The sequence below is a fragment of the Mastigoproctus giganteus genome, chromosome 10 (genome assembly GCF_048544385.1).
Source record: "Mastigoproctus giganteus isolate SK-2022 chromosome 10, ASM4854438v1, whole genome shotgun sequence".
NCBI classification, from domain to species: domain Eukaryota; kingdom Metazoa; phylum Arthropoda; class Arachnida; order Uropygi; family Thelyphonidae; genus Mastigoproctus; species Mastigoproctus giganteus.
In genome coordinates, this window is record NC_143584.1 from 7,745,773 (window position 1) to 7,771,704 (window position 25,932).

The 25,932-nt window shown below is 38.1% G+C and overlaps 1 protein-coding gene across 3 annotated transcripts in view; it reads left to right on the forward strand.

The window, feature by feature from the left end:
• Acn (apoptotic chromatin condensation inducer acinus) overlaps positions 1-25,932 on the forward strand; it is a 295,740-nt gene that overhangs the window by 43,288 nt on the left and 226,520 nt on the right. For all 3 annotated transcript variants that reach the window (XR_016547575.1, XM_090383866.1, XM_090383867.1), the window contains exon 3: positions 24,361-24,424. Coding sequence is in view for 2 of the 3 variants with exons in the window: in XM_090383866.1 (XP_090239992.1) it covers positions 24,361-24,424 (64 nt within the window). In the remaining variant the exon portion in view is untranslated. The remainder of the gene's footprint in view (positions 1-24,360; positions 24,425-25,932) is intronic.

Here is a 25,932-nt window from a genome sequence, read left to right on the forward strand (position 1 = left end):
ATTCTACCCCTTGCCTTGCACAATCTTTCCAGGGCCGAATTGATCGACAAGGCTCTCATCATATACTCCCTCCTATCGTGTCTGGCCAGAATTGCAGACACTTTCAAATTCAACCCTAATTCTCGGCTTTTGTTCAACAGTGACCTGTACTTGTTAAGTAATTCTGCCGGTCTCCTACTCTTAATATTATTAGTGCCAACGTGTACAACTATATCACTTTTTGTGCCCTTAAAAGATGATATTCGCTCTACAACGTCATCAACCTTTGCCCCTGGCAGACATACCCTGGTCCTGTTCCACCTATCTTTTTTACAAAGCATGTTCCCCGTTTCCCTGACAATAGAGTCACCAACAACTACTAGTTCCTTCGGGACCAGCGCATTCTGCCTTAGGGGTTGTCTCTGTGTCACGCGATGCCCAAGTGCAAGCTCTGGCGTTGATGTGGGCAGCTGAGAGCTTGATGGGCCCCTCAATTTAGTTTCTTCGAGGGCATCCACCCTGTCCTACAAGCTCTCATATAGGCCCACAAGAACGCCGAGTTGTTGCCTGATATCGATACACTCCTTGCATCGCGCGCACACACAAAGACATCCCCCTTGGCAGTATCATGTCCCGTACCCGATTGCTCTGCAAACATCAAGCAAACAGTGCATTTTATAAGGCTGTGAGTCAGAGGACAACTGCTCCCCTCAGTTCTGCCCTGAGCCACAGCACTTCCATTAGCTTGAGCCTTTTGCTTTGCTGCTCTGGTCTGAGTCATGATTCTATTAATTTATTAATTAATTATGTTATGTTATTAATTATATTACGTTTATAATCTAAGTCGTTATATGTATTTATTTAAACGTACAATTTAACTGCTAACGAAGTTCAACTAACGCTTTCTAGTACGGTATATAACCTACGGTATATCTAGTACGGTATCACAATGGTGGGAAAGTTACTAACGGTAGCGGTAGTTACGAACACGTGGAAACCCTTACCGATACTTTTACAAGGCCGAGTAAAGAATAAATACACCAAATTAATGAAAAAATCACAAAATAATGTTATACTACTAAATTTAAATCAAAAGTTTTAGAAAAACAATAATTTCAAATCAATAAATAAGAAAAATCCACTTAGCGGCTTTGAACACGACCGTCACTAGTAGCCTCGTCAGCAGACTCGGAGGCATGCTTGATACACACAAACAAAGCTGCGCATGTGTAGCAACTGAATAAACACTGTAAAGGCAGAGACACACTATTAACACCTCACTAGCTCACATTTTACTAAAGCACATTTCTGGGGGGTTACTACCATAAAACAAAAAACAATTTCCAGTTGTGTTTCTACTAGTGGAATCTGTTATAAACTGGTAGTAAACTCGATCTAATTGCATTTGCGATAATACCGATAGCTGGAATTGTGTGGCTTTTTACGTTATTATGGCGAAATGTGTTCTCTGATATAAAAAACATAAATACATTTTCAGAATCTTCTCTTTATTCCTATTATGTTGGATTCAGTTGGGGTGATTCCACGTTCGACTGCTATTTCTTGTAAACACAAAGGCGAATCGTGCAGAAGCGAATTCAGTTTGTGTTATGTACGATATCGTTCCCCTATTTATAATCATGTATGATCGAATTTGTGTAGTGTAAACGTGTGTTATACGAGGACTGACTGTATATGATGAGAACCTTGTCAGTCATTTCGGCCCTGGAGAGATTATGCAAGACTCATGGGGGGTGGGATTTTTCTCAGCCTGGTCTGTGCTTGTTAACAGGAGTGATTGTTTCTATAGGAATGGGATACACTTAAATAGAAAGCATGCAAGAATATTTGCTGATGCTGTCAAGGCAGTGTTAGGTGGGTCAGGAAACTACTAGCTTGTGGGGGATACACCAACAAACAGTAGCTGCAGGCAGAGGTGAAAGAGATTGCACTGCTTCTATGAGCTGAAGCCTTCAAAGAAAGCTGATTTCAAGAACTGTTGAAATCATCATGAACTGTTGAGTCATCATGAAACAATTAAATACATGGGCAGTGTTAGGGTAACTAAGAGTAAGAATAGGTGTATGTATACTTGCATGTACACTAATGCTAGGAATGTAGTAAATAAATTTGATGAATTTGAAGTGTTGGACAAAACAAAGCAGATATTGGTGGGATATCAGAGCTGTGTCACACAGATATAAGGAATGCAGAATTGGAATGTGGGCTTACAATGTATATAGAAGACCAGACAGTATAGGAGAGGGAGGGAGGGGGTTATACTCTTAGTTAAGAAGCACAAAATCTAAGGCAGTGCATCCAGTTGACATGGGTGGCCATTGCCATGTGGAATCAGTTTAGTGTGACATAAGAACCGGGAAAGCAAAAATGAGAATAGGAGTGTTATAAGGTAACGAGTACAACGAACAGCTGTACGGAGAAATAGTGGGCAGTAAATCAGAATGTCTTATAATGCGGCTTTTTAAATCTCCAGATATTGACTGGAACTTATGGATTGGTCACTCACAGACTATCAAGACTTTTGTGAATTTATTAGTTGACTCCTTACTGTGTAGCAGCATGTTAGAGAGGCAACCAGAGGAAGTAATACTCTTGATCTGATTATCAGCAGTGATTAGTCATGTATTAAGAATCTGCAGATAAAAAGAACCACTGGTGGTAGCAATCACAGTGTGTTGATTTTGGAGTTACTTAAAGATGCCATTAGCACCTTGTTAAAGGGAGGGGATTTAGCTTTCGTAAAGGTTACTACAATAGTCTCAGACAGTTTTTAAATTCTATACAGTGGGACCAACTGATGATGTTACAAACAACAAATTCTAAATGTCAAGTGTTCAAGGAATCATAAAATCATAGAAGCTTTTCATACCATCTAAGAAATACTGTTCAAGCCTTCGACCTAAATCAATGTCATATGTGACAGAGAAGAAATGTGCATGGGATACATATGAATTATTGGGTAAAACACAGGGCCTATGGTAGACATAAACTAGTCTGTAATCAAGTCATAAAGGAGGTTAAGCAAGCCAAGGCAGATTACAAGAAATCTTTGGCAAAGGATGCAAATAAAAACAGCAAAGACCTCTTTATGGAAACATTAGAAGGAAGAGGATGAATCATATTGGTCCACTCGATATCAATGGTTTGGCCGATGATGATCCTGCTCAGTTAACTGACAAATTGAATGAGTATTTTGCATATACATCCACACATGAGGATTCTTTATGGAAGAGGATGTCGAGGTTTATCAAATTTACAGGGAGCTAAATGATTTTGTAATAACTGAGAGGAAAGTGGAAGAGAAATTGTTGAAGTTAAACATAAGTTTCCAGTGTAGCATCTGGAAACTTAGGCATATGCGAAGAGATCTGAATGAGATGCTTAAGTAAGGTTTTGAATGCGTTGAGTAAGCTAAAGGCTGATGGAATCTGTACTCTTGCACTCAAGTACACATAGAGGGTATATACTTGAATTGAGGAAGGATGGCTTCATAATGTGTGGCAATTTGATTTCAGCCCAGCGAGTAGTTGCTTGTTGGAACAAACTTCCATCCAGTGCTGTTAAAATGGGTTGTTTGAATTAATTATCAGAAACTAGATAAATTATTAAAAGGGTCAGACAGGTGATGTAGGAATTTTTTTTCACCTTCTAGGCTGATGCTGTGTAAGCTTGCTTTTTTGCATTACTAATACTACAAAGTAATTTTAGCCATTTTTATGTTTATGATAGTTTCAGAAATCTGTAGTAGTATGCAACCTTTCAACAAGATTCAAGACATTGTGGTTAAACAAGCTGAAGAAATTAGTGCAAGAGATGATGGAACTGAATCAAATTATAATATACAGCAATACCCTGCACAGAACTGATAACACTGGTTTACAGTTTATCTGGGGTTTGAGTAAAAGTATATGGCAGTTATTTATGCATGTTTACTGATTACTAAACCAAAGTCCGTTTGTTTCTATTACTTAAAGATTTTTCACAATTCATTAACAAAATATTACCTAGATATTGTACGCAAATGTGTACATAACTATAGTTTCTGCAATGGTTTTTACAAGTTTTATACCCCTATATTTGTAATCAGTATCAGATATTTGCCTCAAATACAATTGTACATGTTTAACCCGTAACTACACACACTGCAAGGTAGCCGACCTTGACCCAGGAAGGTAGATGGCCCCCACCCCGCTCTTCCAGTCCATCTGTGATTCCCAGAATTTTATTTTCTGGGAAGTGAAGAGGAATGTTATCAACCAGCAAATATTTTAACGCCACAGCAATTCACGAAAGTTGAACTGAACGATTTAGTAAGGGACTTAGGTCTTCCAAAGTATGCTGCTAAAATTCTGGGATCCAGACCTCAAGCGAAGAACTTCTTGCTCCAGGTACATCGTTTTCCTGCTACAGAAATCGTGAAAGGGAGTTTATATAGTATTTTTCACAAGAATGTCCTCGTATATTGCAGTGACATTGCTGGTTTAATAAGTGTCTTAGGAGCTCCATCTTATGTTCCTAATGAATGGAGACTATTTATAGACTCTTCTAAGACTAGTTTAAAAGATGTTCTCTTGTATAATGGAGATAAGTATGCATTTGTGCCAGCTACATAAAAGAAACTTATGACAATCTAAAGTTGCTTCTGAAGAAAATTAAATATCAAGATCACGAATGCCAACTATGCGGAGACTTAAAAGTGTGGGGCAACAGGGTGGGTGGGTAGGTACACAAAAATGCCATGCTTTATTTGTGAATGGGATGAACCGGTTGATGAGCTAAAGTGCAGCATTGGACAAAGAAGCAGTGGCTTCGGAGGCACAATCTTACACCGGGTCAAAAAATATTGTGCCCGAAAGTTTGGTGAAACCAGATAAAATATTTTTACCTCCACTGCATATCAAGTTAGGCATAATGAAGCAATTTGTTAAAGCACTGAATAAGGATGGCTCTAAGTGTAGTACCTTTGCAGTAAATTTCCCAGTTTATCTGATGCAAAACATAAGGAGGGTATCTTTATTGGTCCCCAAGTTAGAAAATTAGTTTTAGACGGTCAGTTTGGAACTACTATGACTGATGTTGAAAGCCTGGATTGCTTTTAAAAGTGTAATGGAAAACTTTTTAGGAAATCATAAATCACAGGATTATGAGAAAATTGTTCAAAATATATACACATATTTTTTTTTATGAAAACCCCAAACACGAAAGGTATCAAAACCTATAGTACTTAGTACCGTGCATGGGTTGAAGGAGAAGTATGGGGGCAGGGGGATGCCGGAAACTTTGCTCTAGAGACTGAACATGGGTTTCACTAGAAACTAGAAACTTCACCACTTCAAGCCTCCAATAAGCAAAGTGGTGGTATTTCACCGGTTGATGAAAGTCATCTACCACCTGATAAGCTCGAAAAGCTTCGCAATTTAGGTTGCAATATGAGCATCAAAATTCACTTTTTGCATACCCATCTTGATTTTTCCCCCGAAAATCTTGCACAGATGAGCGAAGAACAAGGGGAGAGATTCTATCAGGACATAAAGGAAATGGAGTAGAGGTACCAGGAAAGGTGGAATACAAGCATGATGGCCGACTACTGCTGGTGTTTAAAAAGAGAGAAACCTGGCACTGTACTTAAAAGAAAAATGATTAAACGTTCTTTTCAAAAAAAGAGACAGCTGATTAATGAAAGTTTCAGAATTTTGATTAATACTTGTTAGTATTTACGTATTTTTTGATATATGAAAATGTAATCCTATCAATTTGTCATTACTAAATACAATAAAGTTATATAATTTCGTAAAAAAAACAATACTTTTTTATTTCTTAAATTGTGACGTATCTGGATGTGATAGGAAAAAATCTAAGTCATATTTGAAATCACAGCAACATATTTCAGCAGTAGGACCTATTGAAATTCAAACCCCAGTGAACAAACTTAAATTTGTAAAATAGTGTAATCTGTACCGAAACTGTTATGTGAAACTGTGCTGATTGAAGGATAATTATAATGGGTTTTAATTGAATGTATACCGGAGAAACAGTCTATAAACAAATTATAATAAATCTGTAAACAATTTGCCCTTGATAGCCAATTAAAAGGATTTGAAATAAAAAAATATTGCAAAAATTTTATTAATGAAATGGTAGCATCATGAGAGATGAGAAAAAAAGCTTTATTGTTTATTTAAGTATTTCAATAATAGTCTGGTGAAGTCGTCTCTTCTTTTTCTTGGTGTACAAGTCTTTGTGGCATCGAATCTCATCTTGTAAAATTTTCCATATCTCGATGCTATGTTCAACATCCGGATGTCCATTGATAATCATCTCACAGGCCATGTCAACTCCCCGAAAACCTTTCTTTCTCCAATTCTTTTGTTAAAAATTCTTTTGGTACCACTTCAGTGTTATCCATTTCAGAATTGTTTTCCTCTTCTTCATAATGTAGTTTGCTCGTCAAGTTCAAGGAGAGTTGCATCAATTAAGTCATTTACATGCGAATTAGTGCAGTCACGTACTTTGGCAGTGTACAAAGTTTCGAATCCTGAGTCTTTTCTGATCTTTACAGTGTCTTCGGCAATTGTCTGAATTTGCAATTCAAAACTAGTGAAATCATTTGCCAAAATGGGCAAAACATGCTGCCAAACAGAACGCATGTTGTTGCCAGTGATTTCTAGCCAAGATGCAAATATATTTTCGTCGTATTTAAAGGGGTAAAAAATAAATTGTGAAATGAAAAGTTTAAAAAAGCTATCATGTCGTCTTGTCAGGATGGAATTAAGAATACTGAACACTGTTGCACGTTGCTGCTGACTGTCTGAGGGAGTTATTGGCACATGGGCATATGAGACAATAGTTGGCACTGCAGCATATATGTACTCATACGTAGACTACGACAACACAGCATATATGTATGCATACCTAGACTATGATTAAAACATAACATAAACATAACATAAACGCAGCATATATGTAGAGTACGTGTCTAGGCTATTGAATGAGCTTTAATATGTACAGTAAATTTTTGACTTGAACTGAATTGAAAACCGTCTTATAGTGAAATCCATGCTGTTTGAAGCTGTGCTAAATGAGATATTGCTGTATATACAGGGTTATTCAAAATGAAGTCCGAACATCGCAAGCGTGGGATGAAACTTGAGATATTATATCAGGGTTATTTGGACTTCATTTTGAATAACCCCGGACTTCATTTTGAATAACCCTGTATAAATGTAGAGGATATGATTGCATTTGGGAAAAAAGTAATGGAGAGTTTTGTTTTAAGGGTTTTTAAAATTTTTTTAATGAGATTTTGATTTTATTTTGACAGTCTCACTCTAATGCTCAGTTTATTAGGACCTGAGGATTTACTTAAAGTACAGGGCATGTTGGGAAATTAGGATTAAACTTAAAAGCATGATAGGAGACTGTACTGTTTGTTGAGAGCATTATCAACCAATTTGTCCTTGAAGAGCTGCACAAGGCTCATGGGGTAGAATTTTTCTCATCACGGTCTGTGCTTGTTAACAGGAGAGACTGGTTTTGAAAATATACTTAGAGGAAATACAAGAATATTTGCTGATACTATCCAGGCAGTGCTGTTGCATTAGAAGCCGATAGCTTGGAGAATACAGACTAATACATTTAATAGAGCTCCAGGCAGAGTTGAAAGTGATTCTTGCACACTTCTTTTGACACTGGAACATGTCAGCAGTCTGGAAAGCAAGGTGTTGAGCTCTGCTGTGGGCCATCATCGTATAAGTATAGTTACCCTAACACAGCTTATGTAAGCTGTGTTAGGGTAACTATAAGCTGTGTTAGGGTAACTAAGAGTAAGAACATGTGCATATAATACTAGGAGCATTGAAAATAAATTTGATCATTTTGAAGTGCTGATTAAGTCATCTAATTCAGATATTGTGGAGGTATCAGAGATGTGGTGTCACTCAGACATAAAGGATGCAGAATTAGTGTATACAGAAAAGACAGACAGACAGACAGACAGACAGCACAGAAGGGAAGGGGGAATCATTCTCTTCGTTAAACATTAAATCTAAGGCAGTGCATCCAGCTGACACGTGTGGCCAATGCAATTTTGAGTAAGTTTGGTGTGGCATAAGCACTGGGAACACAAAAATGAGTGTAGTAGTGTGTTATAGGCCTAATGACTGTGATGAGTATAACAAACAGCTATACAAAGAAATAGTGGACCAATAAATCAGAATGTCTTATAATGGAGGATTTTTAACTCCCCAGTTATTGACTGGAACTTGTAGTTTGGTCACTTACAAATAGCAAGATTTTTGTGGATTGATTGGATGACTGTTTTCTACATCAGTATGTTAGGGAAGGAACAAGAGGAAGCAGTACTCTTTACCTGATTATCAGCAGCGATTCTTCTTGCATTAAGAATCGGCAGGTAAAAGACTCTCTGGGTGGCAGTGATCAGTGTTCTGTACTTGGACATACTAAGACATAGCTACTGTCAATAATAAAAGGAAAGGCTTTTGTTTCCATAAGGGTGTCTGCAGTGGTCTCAGACTGTTTCTATACATTGGGACTGTCTGCTGATGATGCTGCTGCCAGCAGCAAATGCTAAATGGGAAGCATTCAGGGGAAGTAATCATAGAAGCTGCTAGGCTTTTCAGATCACCTTCGAAATACCATTGCAGGCTTAGATGTAAATGGATATCAGAAGAACTGATAAGATTTGTGGCTGAGAAGAAAATTGCACTGGATACATATAAATGACCTGGTGATACAGAAGCCTGTGGTAGATATAAACTAGTCTGTAATCAAGTCACAAAGGAGAGTAGGCACGTTAAGGCAGATTACGAGATGTCTCTGGCAAAGAATGCTAAGAAATGGAGTAAAGACTTCATTGTTTATATTAACAATAGAAAGAAGGGTTTGAATCACATAGGCCCAATTGATGACAGTGGTTTAACTTTTGATGGTAGTAACTAAGAGGAAAGTGGAAGAGGAATTGTTGAAATTCGATGTAACAAAAAAAGGCATATGGGGTGAATGGGATCTATCCAGTTATATTAAGGGAAGCAGCAAAGGAAGTAAGCAAACCTTTAGCCACAATTATGAGAACATCCTTGGACTCAAAGGAAGTCCCCACGTACTGGAGATGTGCAAATGTATTCCCAACTCACAAAGAGGATCTAAGGGTGACATAAGTAATTATAAACCAGTAGTTTATCTTCTGTTTTGGGAAAATAATGGAATCATTGGTTAAAGATGCATTGCAAGAACATCTAGACAATACTGCAGTAATAATTCAGACACAGCATGGGTTTGTTAAGGGAAAGTCTTGTTTGACAAATTTGATTGGATACTATGATGTGGTTACAAAGGAACTGGGTGCAAAAAATAATTTTGTTATCATATACTTGGATTTCAGGAAAGCTTTTGATACTGTCATGCATGGAAGACTATGGTGCAGATTGGAGCAGTATGGTATTAAGCGTAATTTGCTACAATGGATAAAAGGGTGGTTGAGTGGGAGAAGACAGAGTGGTAATCAGTGGACGCTGCTCTTCATGTTCTAATGTTATTAGTGGAGTTCCCCAGGGTTTAGTGTTGGGTCCACTGTTTTTTTTTTGTAATGTTTATCAATAATATTGTTGAATGTATATTAGGCCTAATGTCAAAGTTTGCAGATGATAAAAAGGTTGGCAGGGTTGTTATTAACAAAATGTGTGGCAGTGTGCTACTGCAACTGGATCTAGAAAAGTTCGGCAGATGGGCTGAGAAGTGGCAACTGAAGTTTAACATTGACAAATGCAAAGTACTGCACATGGGTAGCAGTAACCCCACAGAAATATACCACCTGTGTGGTACTACATTCAGGGTAGTGGAAAATGAAAAAGACCTGGGGGTAATTGTGTAGTCAGATATGAAGTTTTCTGAGCAGTGCAGACAGCTGCCAGAGCAGGTCATGGGGTCTTGTCAATGATATCCAGGAATTTGGCTAGCAGGGATAAGGAGGTGATTATCCCCTTTGGCGATGGTCGGCCACACCTTGAGTACTGCATACAAGTCTGGAGACCTCATTTTAGGAAGCATGTAGAACTGCTGGAACTAGTACAGAGAAGGGCAACAAGATTGGTGACGGGAAGAAAGGAGTGCTCTTACCAAGAAGGCTTACGTTCTGCAAATTGCGGCATCTGGAGAATAGGCACCTGCGAGGTGATCTAATTGAGGTGTATAAGGCCTTGAATGGTTTGAGCAGGCTCAGTGCTGATGAGATTCTTCCTCTTACTCAGATTACAAACCTGAGGGGGCATAAACTCAAATTGAGGAAAGACAGTTGTAGAATCATCATCATCATCAGCCATTTTCAATCCACTGCAGGATGAAGGCCTCTCCAGCAACTTTCCAGTTCCTTCTGTTTTGAGCACTGGCCATCCATTTACTACTCAAAAACTCATGAATTTCATCTATCCATCTCCGCCTTTGTCTTCCAGGTTTTCTTCTAGCTAGTTGTAGAATAGATGTGCGGAAATTTGCCTTTAGCCAGCAGGTAGTTGATTGCTGGAACAAACTTCCATCTGTTATTGTGGAAGTTTTGATAACTTAAATAAATTGAAGGAAGGAGTGGACAAACTTTAATAGTAAACAGATAGGTGAAATGAAAATTTTTTTTTGCCTGAGCTGTATAAGCTCTCATAATTATGGCTAAGATTTTGCTTACTTCCTTTGCTTCCTCCTGTAATATAACTGGATAGATCCTCTCCACCCCAGGTGCCTTTCTTATTTTTAACTTCAACAATTTCTACTCCACTTTCCTCTCAGATATTACAAAATTATTTAGCTCCCTGTTAGTTTAATAAGCTTCTGTTCTCCCCTTCCCTACAGAATTCCTGATGTGTGAATGTAGATACAAAATGCTCATTCAGTTTGTCAGCTATCTGAGCAGGATCATCAACATTCCAGTCTCCCAGGGTTCACTGCTGGGCCCATTGTTGTTTTCTTTATTTATTAATGATATTGATGAAGGTGTATCAGGCTTAATGTATAAGTTTGCAGATGATAGAAAGGTTGGCAGTATGCTACTGCATACTGTTTGCTTAATGACAGTAATTACAGTGTGCTACTGCAACAGGATAGGCTTAAGTTCTGCAAATTGCAGCATCTGGAGACTAGGCTAGGCACCTGTGAGGTGATCTGATTGAGGTCGATAAGGCCTTGGATAGTTTGAGTAAGCTCAATGCTGTTGTCGAACAGCATTGTTATTGTCGAAGAAAATGTTGTTGTTGAAGTTGATAGCTTAAATAAATTCAATGTGGACTAGACAAACAACTTTTGGAGTGAATGGATGGGTGAAATGGGAAGAGTTTTTTTTTTTTTTTTTGGTTGAGGTTGATGCTATTTAAGCTTGCTTTCTTGCATCATATGCCTTTACTAATGCTAACAGGAACTAGAAAATTTGGGCAGATGGGCTGAGAAATGGCAGTTGAAATTTTAACATTTATATACCGTCTATGCAAGGTACTGCATATGGCTTGCACTAATCACAGATTAATGTACCAACTGTGTCATACTACATTCAGAGCAGTGGAAAATGAAAAAGACTTGTGGTCAATTGTGCAGTCAGATATGAAGTTCTCTGAGTAGTGCAGAAGTGCTGCGAGTAGGACAGCTCATGGAGTTTTGTCTATAACATATACAGTAACTTTGCTAGCAGAAAGAAGAAAATGATCATCCCATTGTATAAGCAGATAATTAGGCCACATTAGCATTAGTAGAGGCATTTGATGCAAGAAAGCAAGCTTATGCAGCATCAGCCAAAAAAAAAAAAAAAATAAAAATAAATAAAAAAAAATAACCACTTCCACTTCACCCTTCTGTTCATTCGAAATACCTGTCCAGCTGAGCCTTAAACTTATTTAGGCTATCAACTTCCACGATAAGGGATGGGAGTCTGTTTCACCAACCAACCACCCACTGGCTAAAGGCAAATTTCCGCACGTCTATCCTACATCTGTCTTTCCTCAATTTCAATTTATGCCCTCTCAGGTAATTATTCTTAGTACTGCATATGGGTCTGGCAGTCTCATTTTAGGAAGGATGAACTGCTGGAATGGGAAGGGCAGAGAAGGGCACTGAGATTGGTGAAGGGAATGGAAAGGTGGTCTTACCAAGACAGACTTCAGTTCTGTGAATTGCAGCCTCTTGAGACTAGTCACCAGTGAGGTGCTATGAGTGTTTAAGGTTTTTAAGTATAAGTTTTTAAGGCTTTGAATGGATTGAGCAATCTCAATGCTGATGGCATCCTTCCTCTTGCTCAGACTACATATACATGAGGGGGCATAAATTCAATTTGAGGAATGATAGCTGCAGGATTGATGTGAGAAGGTTTGTGTTTGGCTGGGAAGTGGTTGATTTTTGGAACAAACTTCCATCTGGTCTTGTGGAAGTGTACAATTTGTATAAATTAAAAGAACTAGAAAGTTATGGGAGGGATGAACAAGTGATAATCTAGCCAAGGAGGATGTCTTTGGGTGTCTTGGGTGCAGAGACTGAAGATATTAGGTGGCAACTCCAGGGGCTCACATCTGGTGAGTATGGGTTTGGCACACCCAGAGTCCTAAGCTGGATATCATCATTCTTCTCTTTCTTGGTGATTCCTTTTTACTTTCTCTCTCTCTCTCTCTCTCTCTCTCTCTCTCTCTCTCTCTCTCTCTCTCTCTCTCTCTCTCAGGGTAACTGGAGAATGTTTTTTTTTTTGGCTGGTGCAGCATAAGCTTCAGGCTTCCTTGCACCCTGTAGCTAATAATAATAATAAAAAACTCAGCGTTCTGATAGGCGTCTGTTGAGAGTTTGAGGTGTAGGGTAGATGCCCTTGAAGAAATTATTTTGAGGAGCCCACAAGCTCTCAGCTGCTCAGCTCAATGCCAGAGCTCACTCCTGTGCATTAGGCAACACAGTGGTAATCTCCAAGGCAGAATGCGCTGGTCCCACAGGAACTAGTTACTGTAGGTGACTATTGTGAGGGAGATGGGGAATGTATTATGCAAAAAGGATAGATGGAAGAGGACCAGCGTGTGTCTGCCAAGGAAGAAAGTTGATTACGTTGTAGAGCAGATATCTTTTAACGGCACAGAAGGTGATATTGTTGTATACGTTGGCACTAATAACTTTAAGAGTAAGAAATCTGCAGATATACTTAACAGGTGCAGGTCAATGCTGAAAAAAAGTTGCAAGTTAGGGTTAGGTGTCTGCAATTCTGCCCAGACACGATAGGAGGGAATATATGATGAGAGCCTTGTCAATCAATTCGGCCCTGGAGAGATTGTGCAAGGCTCACAGGTTAGAATTTTTTTCAGCATTGTCTGTGCTTGCTAACAGGAGAGAGACTGCTTCTACAGGGATGGAATACACTTAAATATATTTGCTGCTGCTATCGAGGCAGTGTTAGGTAGATTGGAAAACTGCTAGCTTGGGGGGGGGGGGGGATACACAGACTAAAAGGTTAACAGTAGCTGCAGGCAGAGGCAGAAGTGATTCTTGCACTACTTCTATTGTAATGAGCAGCAGAGTTGAGAGCAGTTTGCTGGGGATTTCAAGAGCTGCCGGAAGTCATGGAACAAGTAAATACATGGGCTATGTTAGGGTAACTAAGAGTAAGAACAGGTGCATGTATACTTGCATGTACACCAGTGCTAGAAGTATAGTAAAAAAATTGGATGAATTTGGAGTGCTGATCAAGACATCAAAGGCAGATATTGTTGGGGTATCAGAGACATGGTGTCACACAGATATAAGCAGTTCAGAATTGGAATTTGGGGAGTACAATGTGTACAGAAAGGATAGACAGTGTAGGAAGAAAGGTGGGGTTATGCTGTTAGTTGAGAAACACAAAATCGAAGGAAGTGCATCCAGTTGATATGGGTGGAGAGTGCAATTTCTTCATTAATTTTTGGTATCACAAAGAAACTTTACTTTCCCCCACCTTTAAATACTTCAGGTAGTTCTTACAATTTTGAAAGAACTCAAATTGTAATGGCTATGTTTTGGGTAGACAATCTGAACACAAGTTAATATTATTATTGATTCAAGTAAGCGATTGTTGATTCAGTGATTATGGATTCAAGTAAGGAAATGATTCAAGAAAGTAAGCATATACAGCATCACTGAAAAAACAGTTCCCATTTCACCTGCCCATCCACTCTAATTCTTCCATGAATATATTCAACTACTTCTACAACACCAGATGAGAGTTTGTTCCAAAAATCAACCATTTTCTGGCTGAAGGCAAATTTCTGCATATACAGCCTGCAACCGTCCTTCCTCAATTTGAATTTATGCTTCCTCGTATATACTCTGGGCAAGAGAAAAGATTCCTCTTTCTTGGGAAGGAAGGAGTAGCACTTAGATTATTCAATCCATTCAAGGCCATAAATGCCTCAATCAGATCTTGCAAGTGTCTAGACTCCCAACACTGTACTTGGTGAAAGAGAAGCTTTCCCTGGAAAGAACAGCCTTTTGCCCTCACTAATCTTGTTGCTCTTCTCTGCACCCATTTTAACATATCCACATCTTTCTTTCATAAATTGAAACTTCCAGATGTGTATTCATTACTGAAGATGGGGCCTAACCATGCAGTTGTTAATATTAAACTTGAATTGCTAAATCTTAGCCCATCTGCCTAATTTGTCTAGATCTTGTTGCAGTAGCATACCTTTATTACTGTCATTAACTGCCCTGCCAATATTCATATGATCTGCAAACTTATCCATAAAGCTTAATGGGCCTTTATCATTAATAAATATAGAAAATAAAACTGGGACCCGGCACTGAACTCTGAGGGACTTCACTAATAACATTAGTCCAAGAAGAGCAGTGCCCATTGATAACCACAGTCTTCTCCTGTTCAATCATCCCTTTATCCATAGCAGCAACTTGCTTGTAATGCCACTCTGCTCCAATTTGTTTAGCAGTCTTTTATGTGTAACAGTATGAAAAGCTTTTTTGAAATCTAAGTATTTGATATCAAAATTATTTTTTGCAACCAGTTCCTTTGTTACTCTATCATATCCAATCTGATTTGTCAGACAAGATTGCCCCTTAATAAATCCATGCTGTGACTGCAGTATAATTATATTTCTGTCTAGATCAGACCTGGCCAACCCTTGGCCCACCACATTATTTTTTGTGGCCTGCCAGATGATTTTTATGCTACTGATTACATCAGTGGGAAATCATTCACTAGCTGCACCAGATACGAGAAATATAATACTAGACCAGCTGTATTTCCATGAATCCTCACCACTCCTTCCCTTCTTTGAACTGAAAACTCTCCAGATGGAAGTAATTGATTTAGTGCAACATTGAATTAAAACACATTCATGCAACAACATTAAAAATCAAGTTGTACAGCACGTATGTGACAGCGGAAAAGTATCCCTAATTAAGATTTTTTGCACAAAAAATTGTGAGCACCTTCGGATCCACATACGTTTGTGAAACTTTCTTTTCAAAAATGAAATTTATTAAAAGTAAATCTCGAACTTCAATAACAGATGAAAATGTAAAAAATCGATTAAGATGTGTAACTATCAATATTGAAGTAGATTTTAAAAAATTGAGTGATTGCAAAGAAAAGCAACATCTCATTGATGTAGATATATAATAAAAATGAATGAATAAAATAAATTTTTATGGCATTGGATTTTTTATTTTTAAAAGATTTTTATTTTACGTGCAGCCCACGGAAAATTGTAGTTTTTCATGGTGGCCTGCAGAATGATATGGGTTGGGCAGGCCTGGTCTAGATGGTTCTGCATTACTTCTTTAACCGGTGACTCCATTATTTTCCCTGGAACAGAAGTCAATCTAACAGGCCTGTAATTACTTTCATGTCACCTGTTGATCTCCCTTTGTGAATTGGTGATATGCTGTCCAGTTCACAACGTCTCCCCTGAATCCAGGAATACTCTCACAATTATAGCCAAAGGTTTGGTTACTTCTTTTGCCGCCTCTAATATAACTCGATAGATCCATCCACTGAAAGTGCCTTTTTTATATTTAGCCTCAACAGTTTCTCTGCCACTTTCTTCTCAGTTATCATAAAATCATTGTGCTCCATGTTAGAATTTGATACACTTCTATCATCCCCATCCATAAAGAATTTCTCATTAAGATCTTGTTCAATCTCATTGAATGCAGATGCAAAATACCTATTCATTTTGTCATCAACTGAGGATGTTCATCAACATTTAAATCATTCATATCTAGTGGACCAATGTGATTCATCCCCTTTCTTTCAGTGTTTACATCAGTAAAGAAGTCTTTGCTGTTTGTTTGCCAGGAACATCCTGTAATCTGCCTTAGCTTGCCTAACCTCCTTTGTGACTTGATTACAGACTACTTTTATATATTGCAGGCAGGCATCTGTATTGCTTAATAATTTATATCCATTCTTTGCTGCGAAGTCTCATCAGTTCATCTGATATCCATTTAGGTCTGTGCCTTGAACGGTATCTCTTAGTTGGTATAAAAAGTCTAGTAGCTTCTACAATAACATTCCAGAATGTTTTCCATTTAAAATTTGTTGTTGCTAATTTCATCAGTTGGTCCTACCACATTGAATTTAAAGTGTCTGAGGCCAGAAAGGGCTTTTTTTCTTTACAAAAGAAAAAAAGCCCTTTCCTTTGTTTTTGCTGACTGTAGTTGAATATTTAAGTAACTCCCACATCAGTACATTCTGATGTGGGAGTTCTGACGCTACCTAGTGGGTCTTTTTTCTCCACATTCTTAATTTATGATGAGTCACTGCTGATAATCAGATCAAGAGTATTGCTTTCTCTTGTTGCTTCTCTAACATGCTGGTGTAGGAAACAGATGTCCACTAAATCCACAAACGTTTAATGCTATGTGTTAATGTCTGGAAAATTAAAGTCTCTCATAAGAAATTCTGATTTACTGGCCCACTTTGTACAGTTGCTTGTTTTACTCATCAGAGTCATTAGGCCCATAACACACTACTACCCTCATTTTTAGGGTCCGCAGTCTAACGAAGGAAACTTATAATGTCACTCAGTTGTCTGTCTGTCCGTCTGTCACGGTATTCTATCTCTGGAACCACTCAACCTATTGACTTGAAATTTTGCATGGGTTTGTACATCATGTGGGCCAACATACTTGCATGTTGATCATTGTTGGCAAAAATTTGTCTGAGAAAAGAGGGGAGAAAAAATGTTGTCGACAACCTGTAGCTTATTTATACACTGTTGGAAAGAGCTCAATGAATAGGTTTAGAATATAATTTTAAAATATTTTTAAAATTAAAAAATGGTGGTGCCAGACAGGAAAACGGTGGGTAATTTTCTTGTCCCCCCCTCTATTTCCGTCGCTAATGGAGCTAACAATTTAAAAATCACATTAGCTATGTGTTATTCAATGCTAATCAAGGGGAAAACTATTCCAATTGAAACCTATCCTTTCAAGGCCGTGCAAGACTCCTGCATGGAGTCTTTCATGGCCCTCACCTGCCATTTGCTTCTCCCACCCTTGTCATTCACAACGACTGGAAAGACTCAAAATAGACAACGTTTTCGTTAGTTCCTCAGTTTTAGGCCAAGCCGGGGTGCTAGAAACATTTTTCAGTTACCATAAAGTTCTCTATTTGAGATACTACACTAACAACCATTTGTGACTATGGACCCTTCATCCTGAGTGCCTGGCACTCAGTAGTTGACCTATTTATTTATTTATGAATTATAAATAAACAATAGTCATTTATTGTTTATGTCACACCATACTTACTCCACATTGTACTGGCCACCTGTGTATGCTGGATGCACTCATTGCCTTAGATTTTGTGTGCTTCATGACTAAGCGTATCACCTGTCCCCTCCTCCTGTCCTGTCTTTTCTGTACACAATTGCTCATGATGTATTCTTCATATTAAGGAGTACATTGTCTATAGAAAATTCTGAATCCCCTATATCTGAGTGACACTATATTTCTGATATCCCCACAATGTCTGCATTTGATGATTTGATCAGTATTTCAAATTCATCAAATTTATTTACTATGCTTCTAGCATCAGGGTATATACAACTGTTTTTACTCTAGTAACCCTAATACAGCCCTTATAAAGTCCTTGTGCAGTTTTAAATTTTCATAACTTCCATTCTATACATGATAAAATCAATCTGTAATAAATGTTAGAAATGTAATTTAGTGAAGTTTAGTATGTACTAAGAGTGATTCATTTATTTTATTGTAGTTTAGAAAAAAATTTATTATTTTTTTGCATAATTAGGCTTGACCGGCTCCAATAGAAGAGAAAGTAAATTGTGTGCTGTGGTTGCCAAGTTAAAGTCTGTAATCACAGTACAAAAAAGATTTACACCCCATTACAACAAAGATGCACCACACAGGAATTTTATAACTAACTGGATGAAAAAGTTTAAAGAAACAGGTTCCGTCAATGATAAACCACGATCTGGAAGGCCAAGGATGGTTTGTTAATAGTGAGAGTTATTTGGAAATGCTGCAGAATTACTTTATTCCTGAATTAACACGTTTAGGAGTTATAGGTGATAGTGTTTCAGCAAGATGGTGTACCTTGTTACTTTGCTCCCAGTGTTAGGCAGTTTCTGAATGAAAATTTTTCTAACAGATGGATTGGGAAAGGCGGACCAGTCTCTTGGCCACCATGTTCACAGCTTCGAGCCCATTGGATTTTTTTCTATGGGGATGTTAAGACTATTGTTTATTCAACAAAACTTCGCTCTTTCGACAATCTTCGGACTAGGATAACTAATGTAATTCAGGGTATTACTGAAGATCAACTGCAAAATGTATTTGGAGACGTTCAGAATCATATCTCAGTTTGTATATGTAATGATGGTGGGCACATTGAGAATTAACAATCCTAAGAATAAATGTATGTAAAACTATAATAAATTCTTTCCCTTACCCTTTTTTACCGATTGATTTTATCATGTATAGAATGGAAGTTATGAAAATTTAAAATTGCACAAGGACTTTATAATGACCCTAGTAGTTGCTGTTCCATGAGTATTTCCAGCTAGTCGTGAAATCCCTGATTGGCTAAGGTAAAGAAAGCCTGCACGAGAAGCATGCAAAAGTTCGATGAAATTTACCGGTAAAAGTATTTTGCCGTAACGGCATTTGTATTGTTGCTTGCTCGGTAAACAGACGGTGGGTGTTATCGATCTGGAGTAGAAGTTGAATCCCATGGGAGCTTGAAACCCTCCCGAAGTGGAGGGGGGGTGGGTAACCCGACCTCTTTTCTTTAGATCACTAATTGAATTAACTAATTGAATCATGAACAGAGTCATATTGAAAATTCTGGCATCGTAAAAAATGTTTGTAATGTAGTTTCACCGGTGAACTTTTTCGAAGCTTGCCATGCTTCTTATGTGGGCTTCCTTTGCCTTTTTTTTTTTTCCTTAATAAACAATTTATCCACTAGTCCACCAGTGATTCTAAAGAAAAAACGTCAGGTTACCCCTTCCACTTTGGGAAGGTTTCAATCTCCTGTTGGATTCAATTTCTACTCCTGACTGATAACACCCACCGTCTGTTTACCGAGCGAGCAACAATACAAATGCCGTTACAGCAAAGTACTTTTACGGTAAATTTCGTCGAACTTTTGCATGCTTCTCGTGCAGACTTTCTTTACCTTCGCCCTCTGACTCTGCTTTTCAGGCTGCTTGTTCTTATAGAAGCAGTTCAAGAGTCACTTTTACCTCCGTTTGCAGCTGTTAATATATTAGTCTGTATCCTTCCATGCCAGCAATTTTCTGACCCACCTAACACTGCCTTAATAGCTTCAGCAAATATTCTTGTATCCCTTCTATTTAAATTTATCTCATCCCTGCAGAAACAGCCTCTACTGTTCAGAAGCACGGGCCACTAAGAAAAATCCTACCTCATGAGCCTTGCATAATCTGTACCCGGCCGAATTGATTGAAAATGCTCTCAACATGTACACTCCCTCTTATCATGTCTGGGCAGGGTTGTAGACACTTTCAGTTTCAATCCTAACTCTGACTTTTTCTCAACTTTTCTCTGTACTTTTAATTAAATACTGTCCAATATTAGAGTGAAATTATTTCAAAAAAATCAACTTGTAATTTAAAAAATGATATGAAGTTTTCTTATGATAAAAAGGTTGGCGGGGGGGGGGGGGGGGTTAGCAATAGGAATCAGGGCATGTTGCTGCAACAAGACAGAGAAATTTCACAGATGGACTGTGAAGTTGCAGTTGAGGTTGAAAATTAATAAATGCAAGATATTGCAGATTATTTGGATAGAACTAATCTCAGAATGACATAACATGTGGGTGGTATCAGACTCAGTGTTGGAGAACAAAAGATATCTAAGGGTAATTGTATAGTCTGACATGGAGTTTTCTGAGCAATGAAGACATGCTGCTGGGGCAGCTAATGCGGTTTCTTTCACCGATATACAGAATTTGCCAGCCAGAGAAGGTGATTTTCCTGTTGTATAAAGCAGTGGTTAGGCTGCAACTTGAGTACTGCATAACATGTCTGGAAGCCATCATTTTATGGTGGATTAGGATCTGATGGATGTCTTTCACAGGTAAGTATAGAGAAGGGCAACAAGATTTTTTTTTTTTTTTTTTTTTTTTTTATGAGAACCCCAAACACGAAAGGTATCAAAACCTATAGTACTGTGCATGGGTTGAAGGAGAAGTATGGGGAGAGGGGAGGGGGGATGCCGGAAACTTTGCTCTAGAGACTAAACATGGGTTTCACCACTTCAAGCCTCCAATAAGCAGGCGCCTCCGTAGCCAGGTGGGAAGGAGCAGCAGTGCGTAGCACACGCTTCTTGATTAGACCGGGGTTCGAGCCCGTCACCACCAAATACGGAGGATGCGGAAAGGTCATTCAGGGAATGACCACCGCATATCCCGGAGCAATATGGCCTTAGTTGCTAATGCTCCTAAAAACCAAATAACAACAACAACAACAACCTCCAATAAGCAAAGTGGTGGTATTTCACCGGTTGATGAAAGTCATCTACCACCTGAATGATTGGTCAGAGACACAAGTATGATTACACTGGTCAACGTGTAAAATGTAACAAAGACAAAAATACGCAGTCTCGACTAATTTTATACTGCTGAGTAGGCAAACAGGACAAGAACTGGGCTCCGCACATATGCTGCATCACCTGTTCATCAAAACTCAATGCATGTGTGAATCGAAAGGGACGTTTTATGCCTTTCACAGTGCTCATGATATAGATGGAGCCAACAAATAGGTAGTATGGTTAAGTACTATCTATTCCTGAACCACCCGACTGTTTTTCTGTACACTCTGATGAAGAGGAAAACACTGATGAACATTAACTTGATATACACAAAGAAGTACAGCAGCTGTCTTCTACTTCAAGGGACCCACCATTTTGTCCAAACCTTTATCCTTCTGAACTGTATAACATCAAAGAAAGTGAGCTCAATGACCTCATCAGCATTCTTGAACTGACAAAGGATAAGACAGAGCATGTGGCCTCGAGGTTACAAGAGTAGAATCTTCTAGATCATTCTGTGAAAGTGACACTATTTTGTACTTGAAATAAAAACTGTGATAATTCTATCAAACAGAAGGTGAACTCGCTGTTTGTAGTGAACGAGGCATATTCCCAAAGAATTGCAGCTATTTATAGACGCTTCTAAGGTTAGCTCCACAGCTGGCCTTAGAAGCTGTGGTGCTAACCTTAGGAGTTAAACATAAGAAAGGCACTTGGGTGGGGTGCCTTTCTTATTAGCATTAGTAGAGGCATATGATGCAAGAAAGCAAGCTTATGCAGCATCAGCCAAAAAAAAACCACTTCCATTTCACCCCTCCGTTCGTTCGAAATACCTGTCCAGTTGAGCCTTAAATTTATTTAGGCAATCAACTTCCACAACAAGGGATGGAAGTCTGTTCCACCAACCAACTACATGCTGGCTAAAAGGCAAGTTTCTGCACATCTGTCTTCTTTCCTCAATCTGAATTTATGCCCTCTCAGGTGATTATTCTGAGCAAGAGGAAGAATCCCATTGACATTGAGCATGCTCAAACCATTCAAGGCTTTATACAACTTTATCAGATCACCTCGCTGGTGCCTAGTTTCCAGACACTGTAATTTGCAAAACTTAAGCCTTTCTTCGTAAGAGCAACCCTTTGTTCCATTCACTAATCTTGTTGCCCTTCTCTGTACTCATTCCAGCAGCTCTACATCCTTCTTGAAATGAGGCCTCAAGACCTGTATACAGTACTCAAGGTGTGGCCTGACCATTGCCTTATACAAGGAAATAATCACCTCCCTATCCCTGCTAGAAAAATTCCTGTATATCATTGACAAGACACCATGAGCTACTCTTGCAGCCCATCTGCACTGCTCAGAGAACTTCATATCTGCCTGCACAACCATCCCCAGGTCCTTTTCATTCTCTACCACTGTCAGTGTAGTACCGGAGAGTTGATATGTTGCTCTGGGGTTGCTGTTTCCCATATATAGTACTTTACATTTGTCAATGTTAAACTTCATTTGCCACCTCTCACCGCATCTGCTCAACCTTTCCAGATCCAGTTGCAATAGCATATCATTAGTAGTGTCCTTAACAACCCTGCCAACCATTGTATCGTCTGCAAACTTGGACATTAAGCTTGATATACAATCATCAATATCATTTATAAATACAGAAAACAATAATGGACCCAACACTGAACCCTGAGGGACTCCACTAATAAAATTAATCCACGATGAGCAGTGTCCATTGATTAACACTCTCTGGCTTCTCCAACTCAACCACCCCCTTTATCCATATCAGCAATTTGCCTCCAATGCCACGCTGCTCAAATTTGTGCAGCAGTCTTCCATGTGCAACAGTATCAAATGCCTTTCTAAGATCCAAATATATAATATCAAAGTTTTTCAAAATGGGATGCAGGGAATTTTTGAAAAAATTCCCGGTATCCAGTTCTTTTGTGACTGCATCTTAGTATCCAATCAAATTGGTCAGGCAAGACTTTCCCTTAACAAAACCATGCTGTGTCCGAGCTATAACTGAAGTCTTGTCTAGATGATCCTGCAGTGCTTCTTTAACCAGTGCCTCCATTAATTTTCCTGGAACAGAAGTTAAACTCACAGGTCTATAATTACTTGTGTCAACCTTTGATCCTCTGTGAAACGGGGTCACATTTGCACATCTCCAGTCTATGGGTACCTCCCCTGAGTCCAAGGAAGCTCTCATAAATATGGCTAAGGGTTTGCTTACTTCTTTTGCTGCCTCCTTTAATATAACTGAATAGATCTCATCCATCCCAGGTGCCTTTCTTGTGTTTATCTTCAACAATTTCTCCTCAACTTTATTCTCAGTTATTACAAGATTATCTAGCTTACTGCCAGAGTTGAATACACCTGTGGCATTCCCCTCGCTGAATAACTCCTCATGTATGAATGAATGTCGGTGCAAAATATTCATTTAGTTTGTTAGCTACCTGAGCAGGATCATCAACAGTTGAACCATCGATATCAAGTGGACTAATCTGACTCATCCTCTTCCTTCTAGAGTTTACGTAAGTAAAGAACTCTTTGCTGTTTTCCTTTGCATCCTTTGCCAAAGGTTTCCTCCTTTGTAATTTGGTTACAGATCAGCTTATATCTATCATAGGCTTCTGTGTCACATGTTAATTTATATGTATCCCATGCATTTTTTCTCGATGTTGCATTGTGAAACGGATGTTGCAAAGTCCGTTTTCACAATGCAACGATGTTGCATTGTGAAACGGACTTTGTTTTGAAAAACCAAACGCACATTGCCTTCTCTTGAACAGTCGCCATTTTGAAGTAATGCCATCAATATCTTCCAGACATCAATGCGGCGAGTATAGTGTTGCCAAATAAAACTTTTTGAGTTACACTTTCATATTCTGTAAGCAGTTTTATTTTGTTTCCGGTTTGAAAATTATAGGCCACAGAAATCCAGACAATAATTTAGAAACACCCTGTATAATTAATTAGGTTCATTATGCTTCGATTTTTTTTTTTTTTGTGACAATTCTTTCAGGAACGGAGCCCATTGTAAACTGAGGGTTTCCTGTATATATATATATATATATATATATATATATATGTGCATCAGAAGGTTAAAAGCAGTTTTCCACTGTATATAAAATACATTTCGCTAAAATGTAGTATATTTTGGAATATAGACAGTATATCAAGATATTATCTCTATTCCAACATTATTGTTATATTGTTTACCTTGAAATTCAAAATTACTTATATTAATCCTTGGGTACATTGATTGTACCCAAGGATAAAATTTTAATAATTTTATCATTATTTCCTTTTCTCTGCACATAGATTGGAAGAGGGTGAAGATTCATCATCACAACCAATGGATGAAAAAAAGAAGCAACGTGAACAGGTAGGCAAGGAGGCAAAATTATATATGAATTCATGTCTCAGGTTTGTTAAAATATTTTCAAATTTAAACGTGAATTATTGAATAATTTATAATATACACAGTGCTCCCTTGCTTATAAGTTTGGTCCTAAAACAAAATTAACCAGAATTTAAACTTGGGGAGAAAATAGGGTTTATGTTCCTATATTCTTTGGGGGAATCGCTTCTCCCAAGACTAGCTGGGTTCACTTACACCTCACTGATGCATTTCTGTAAGCCAAAAGTAATATTAAAACACTTTTTTACCAATTATACATAAACAGTGTTTAGTTTATCTGCTTGTAGCATTCAGAGTGCCAAGTAATGATCAAGCAATTTCCCAGTGATTATGTTCTGCTTTCTTCAGTTAAGAGTTTTTAAGTTTTAAACTTATTAAAAACAGGGTAACAAAACTTTCTTCTGTGAATCAACAGAAAAGGGTAATAACATCAGTGTACATCCTGATTTCTAAATTTTACTTTTTTTAATAAATAATTAATTTTTGTTTGTTCTCAAGGTGACCAAGGCCAGAAGTTTACATATTCATGACTGCATACATATTGAATCAAGGGCAGTCAGATTTTGAGCACCACAGTTGTTGATGTACATACCAACTACTGGACCATTGTCAGCCCAAAAAATTTATTCCAATTTGCCTTAAAACTTCATCAGGCAAACCTGACTGTGTTTTCAAGTAAATTGAAAGGGTTGTTCAAATCACAAAAATTTAGTTTATAAGGAATAATCCTTAAATAAATGTTCACTATTTTCAAACATGCCTTGAATGTTTCTGTCCCTCCTCAGAATGGTTTGTTTGTTCGTCTGATGATGTCATAAAACAACAAGTTCAACAGTCAGAACAACTAAAAATTCTAATTTTATAAATAGATTTCAAATTTTTGCATCTTCCCCAATCCCCAAAAAAATATCCCATGAACTGCATGAACAGATATTATCTAGCCAAGAATAGTGGTTAAAAGTTGAAATTTGTACTTAATTAGTTCCCACAGATTTCATAATTTTTACCTCCAGCATGCTGAATTTACTCTTAAACTTTGAAGGCAAGCTTAAAATGAGTTAAAACGTATATCTCGAATCCCTGTTTCAAGTCTCAGAAATTTGGTTGTTCTTAAACAGGTAATAGGGAGGTTGCTGAGATCCTGTTCATGTAGATTGTCCTGCCGAATTACAAAAATGTCCAAGTTGCATGGGACCTCACCTAGCTTATTCAAAGGAATATTAACGGTTGAAATCTGGGGGGGGGGGGACATAAAATTAAAAATAAAGCTATGTATCAGGAAGGAACAAAACAGATATCCATAAATTTGTGGACTTATTTTAGTAATTAGTGTCCAACTCGAAGTATATAGGCAATACACACAAAATAGTCATACAGATATATCTGTCCATCAGTTGCAGGTTTGGCCAAATCTGAACTGAAATCCAGTATCTGGCAAACACATTATATTAGACTCATTGGTTTTTCTCTCC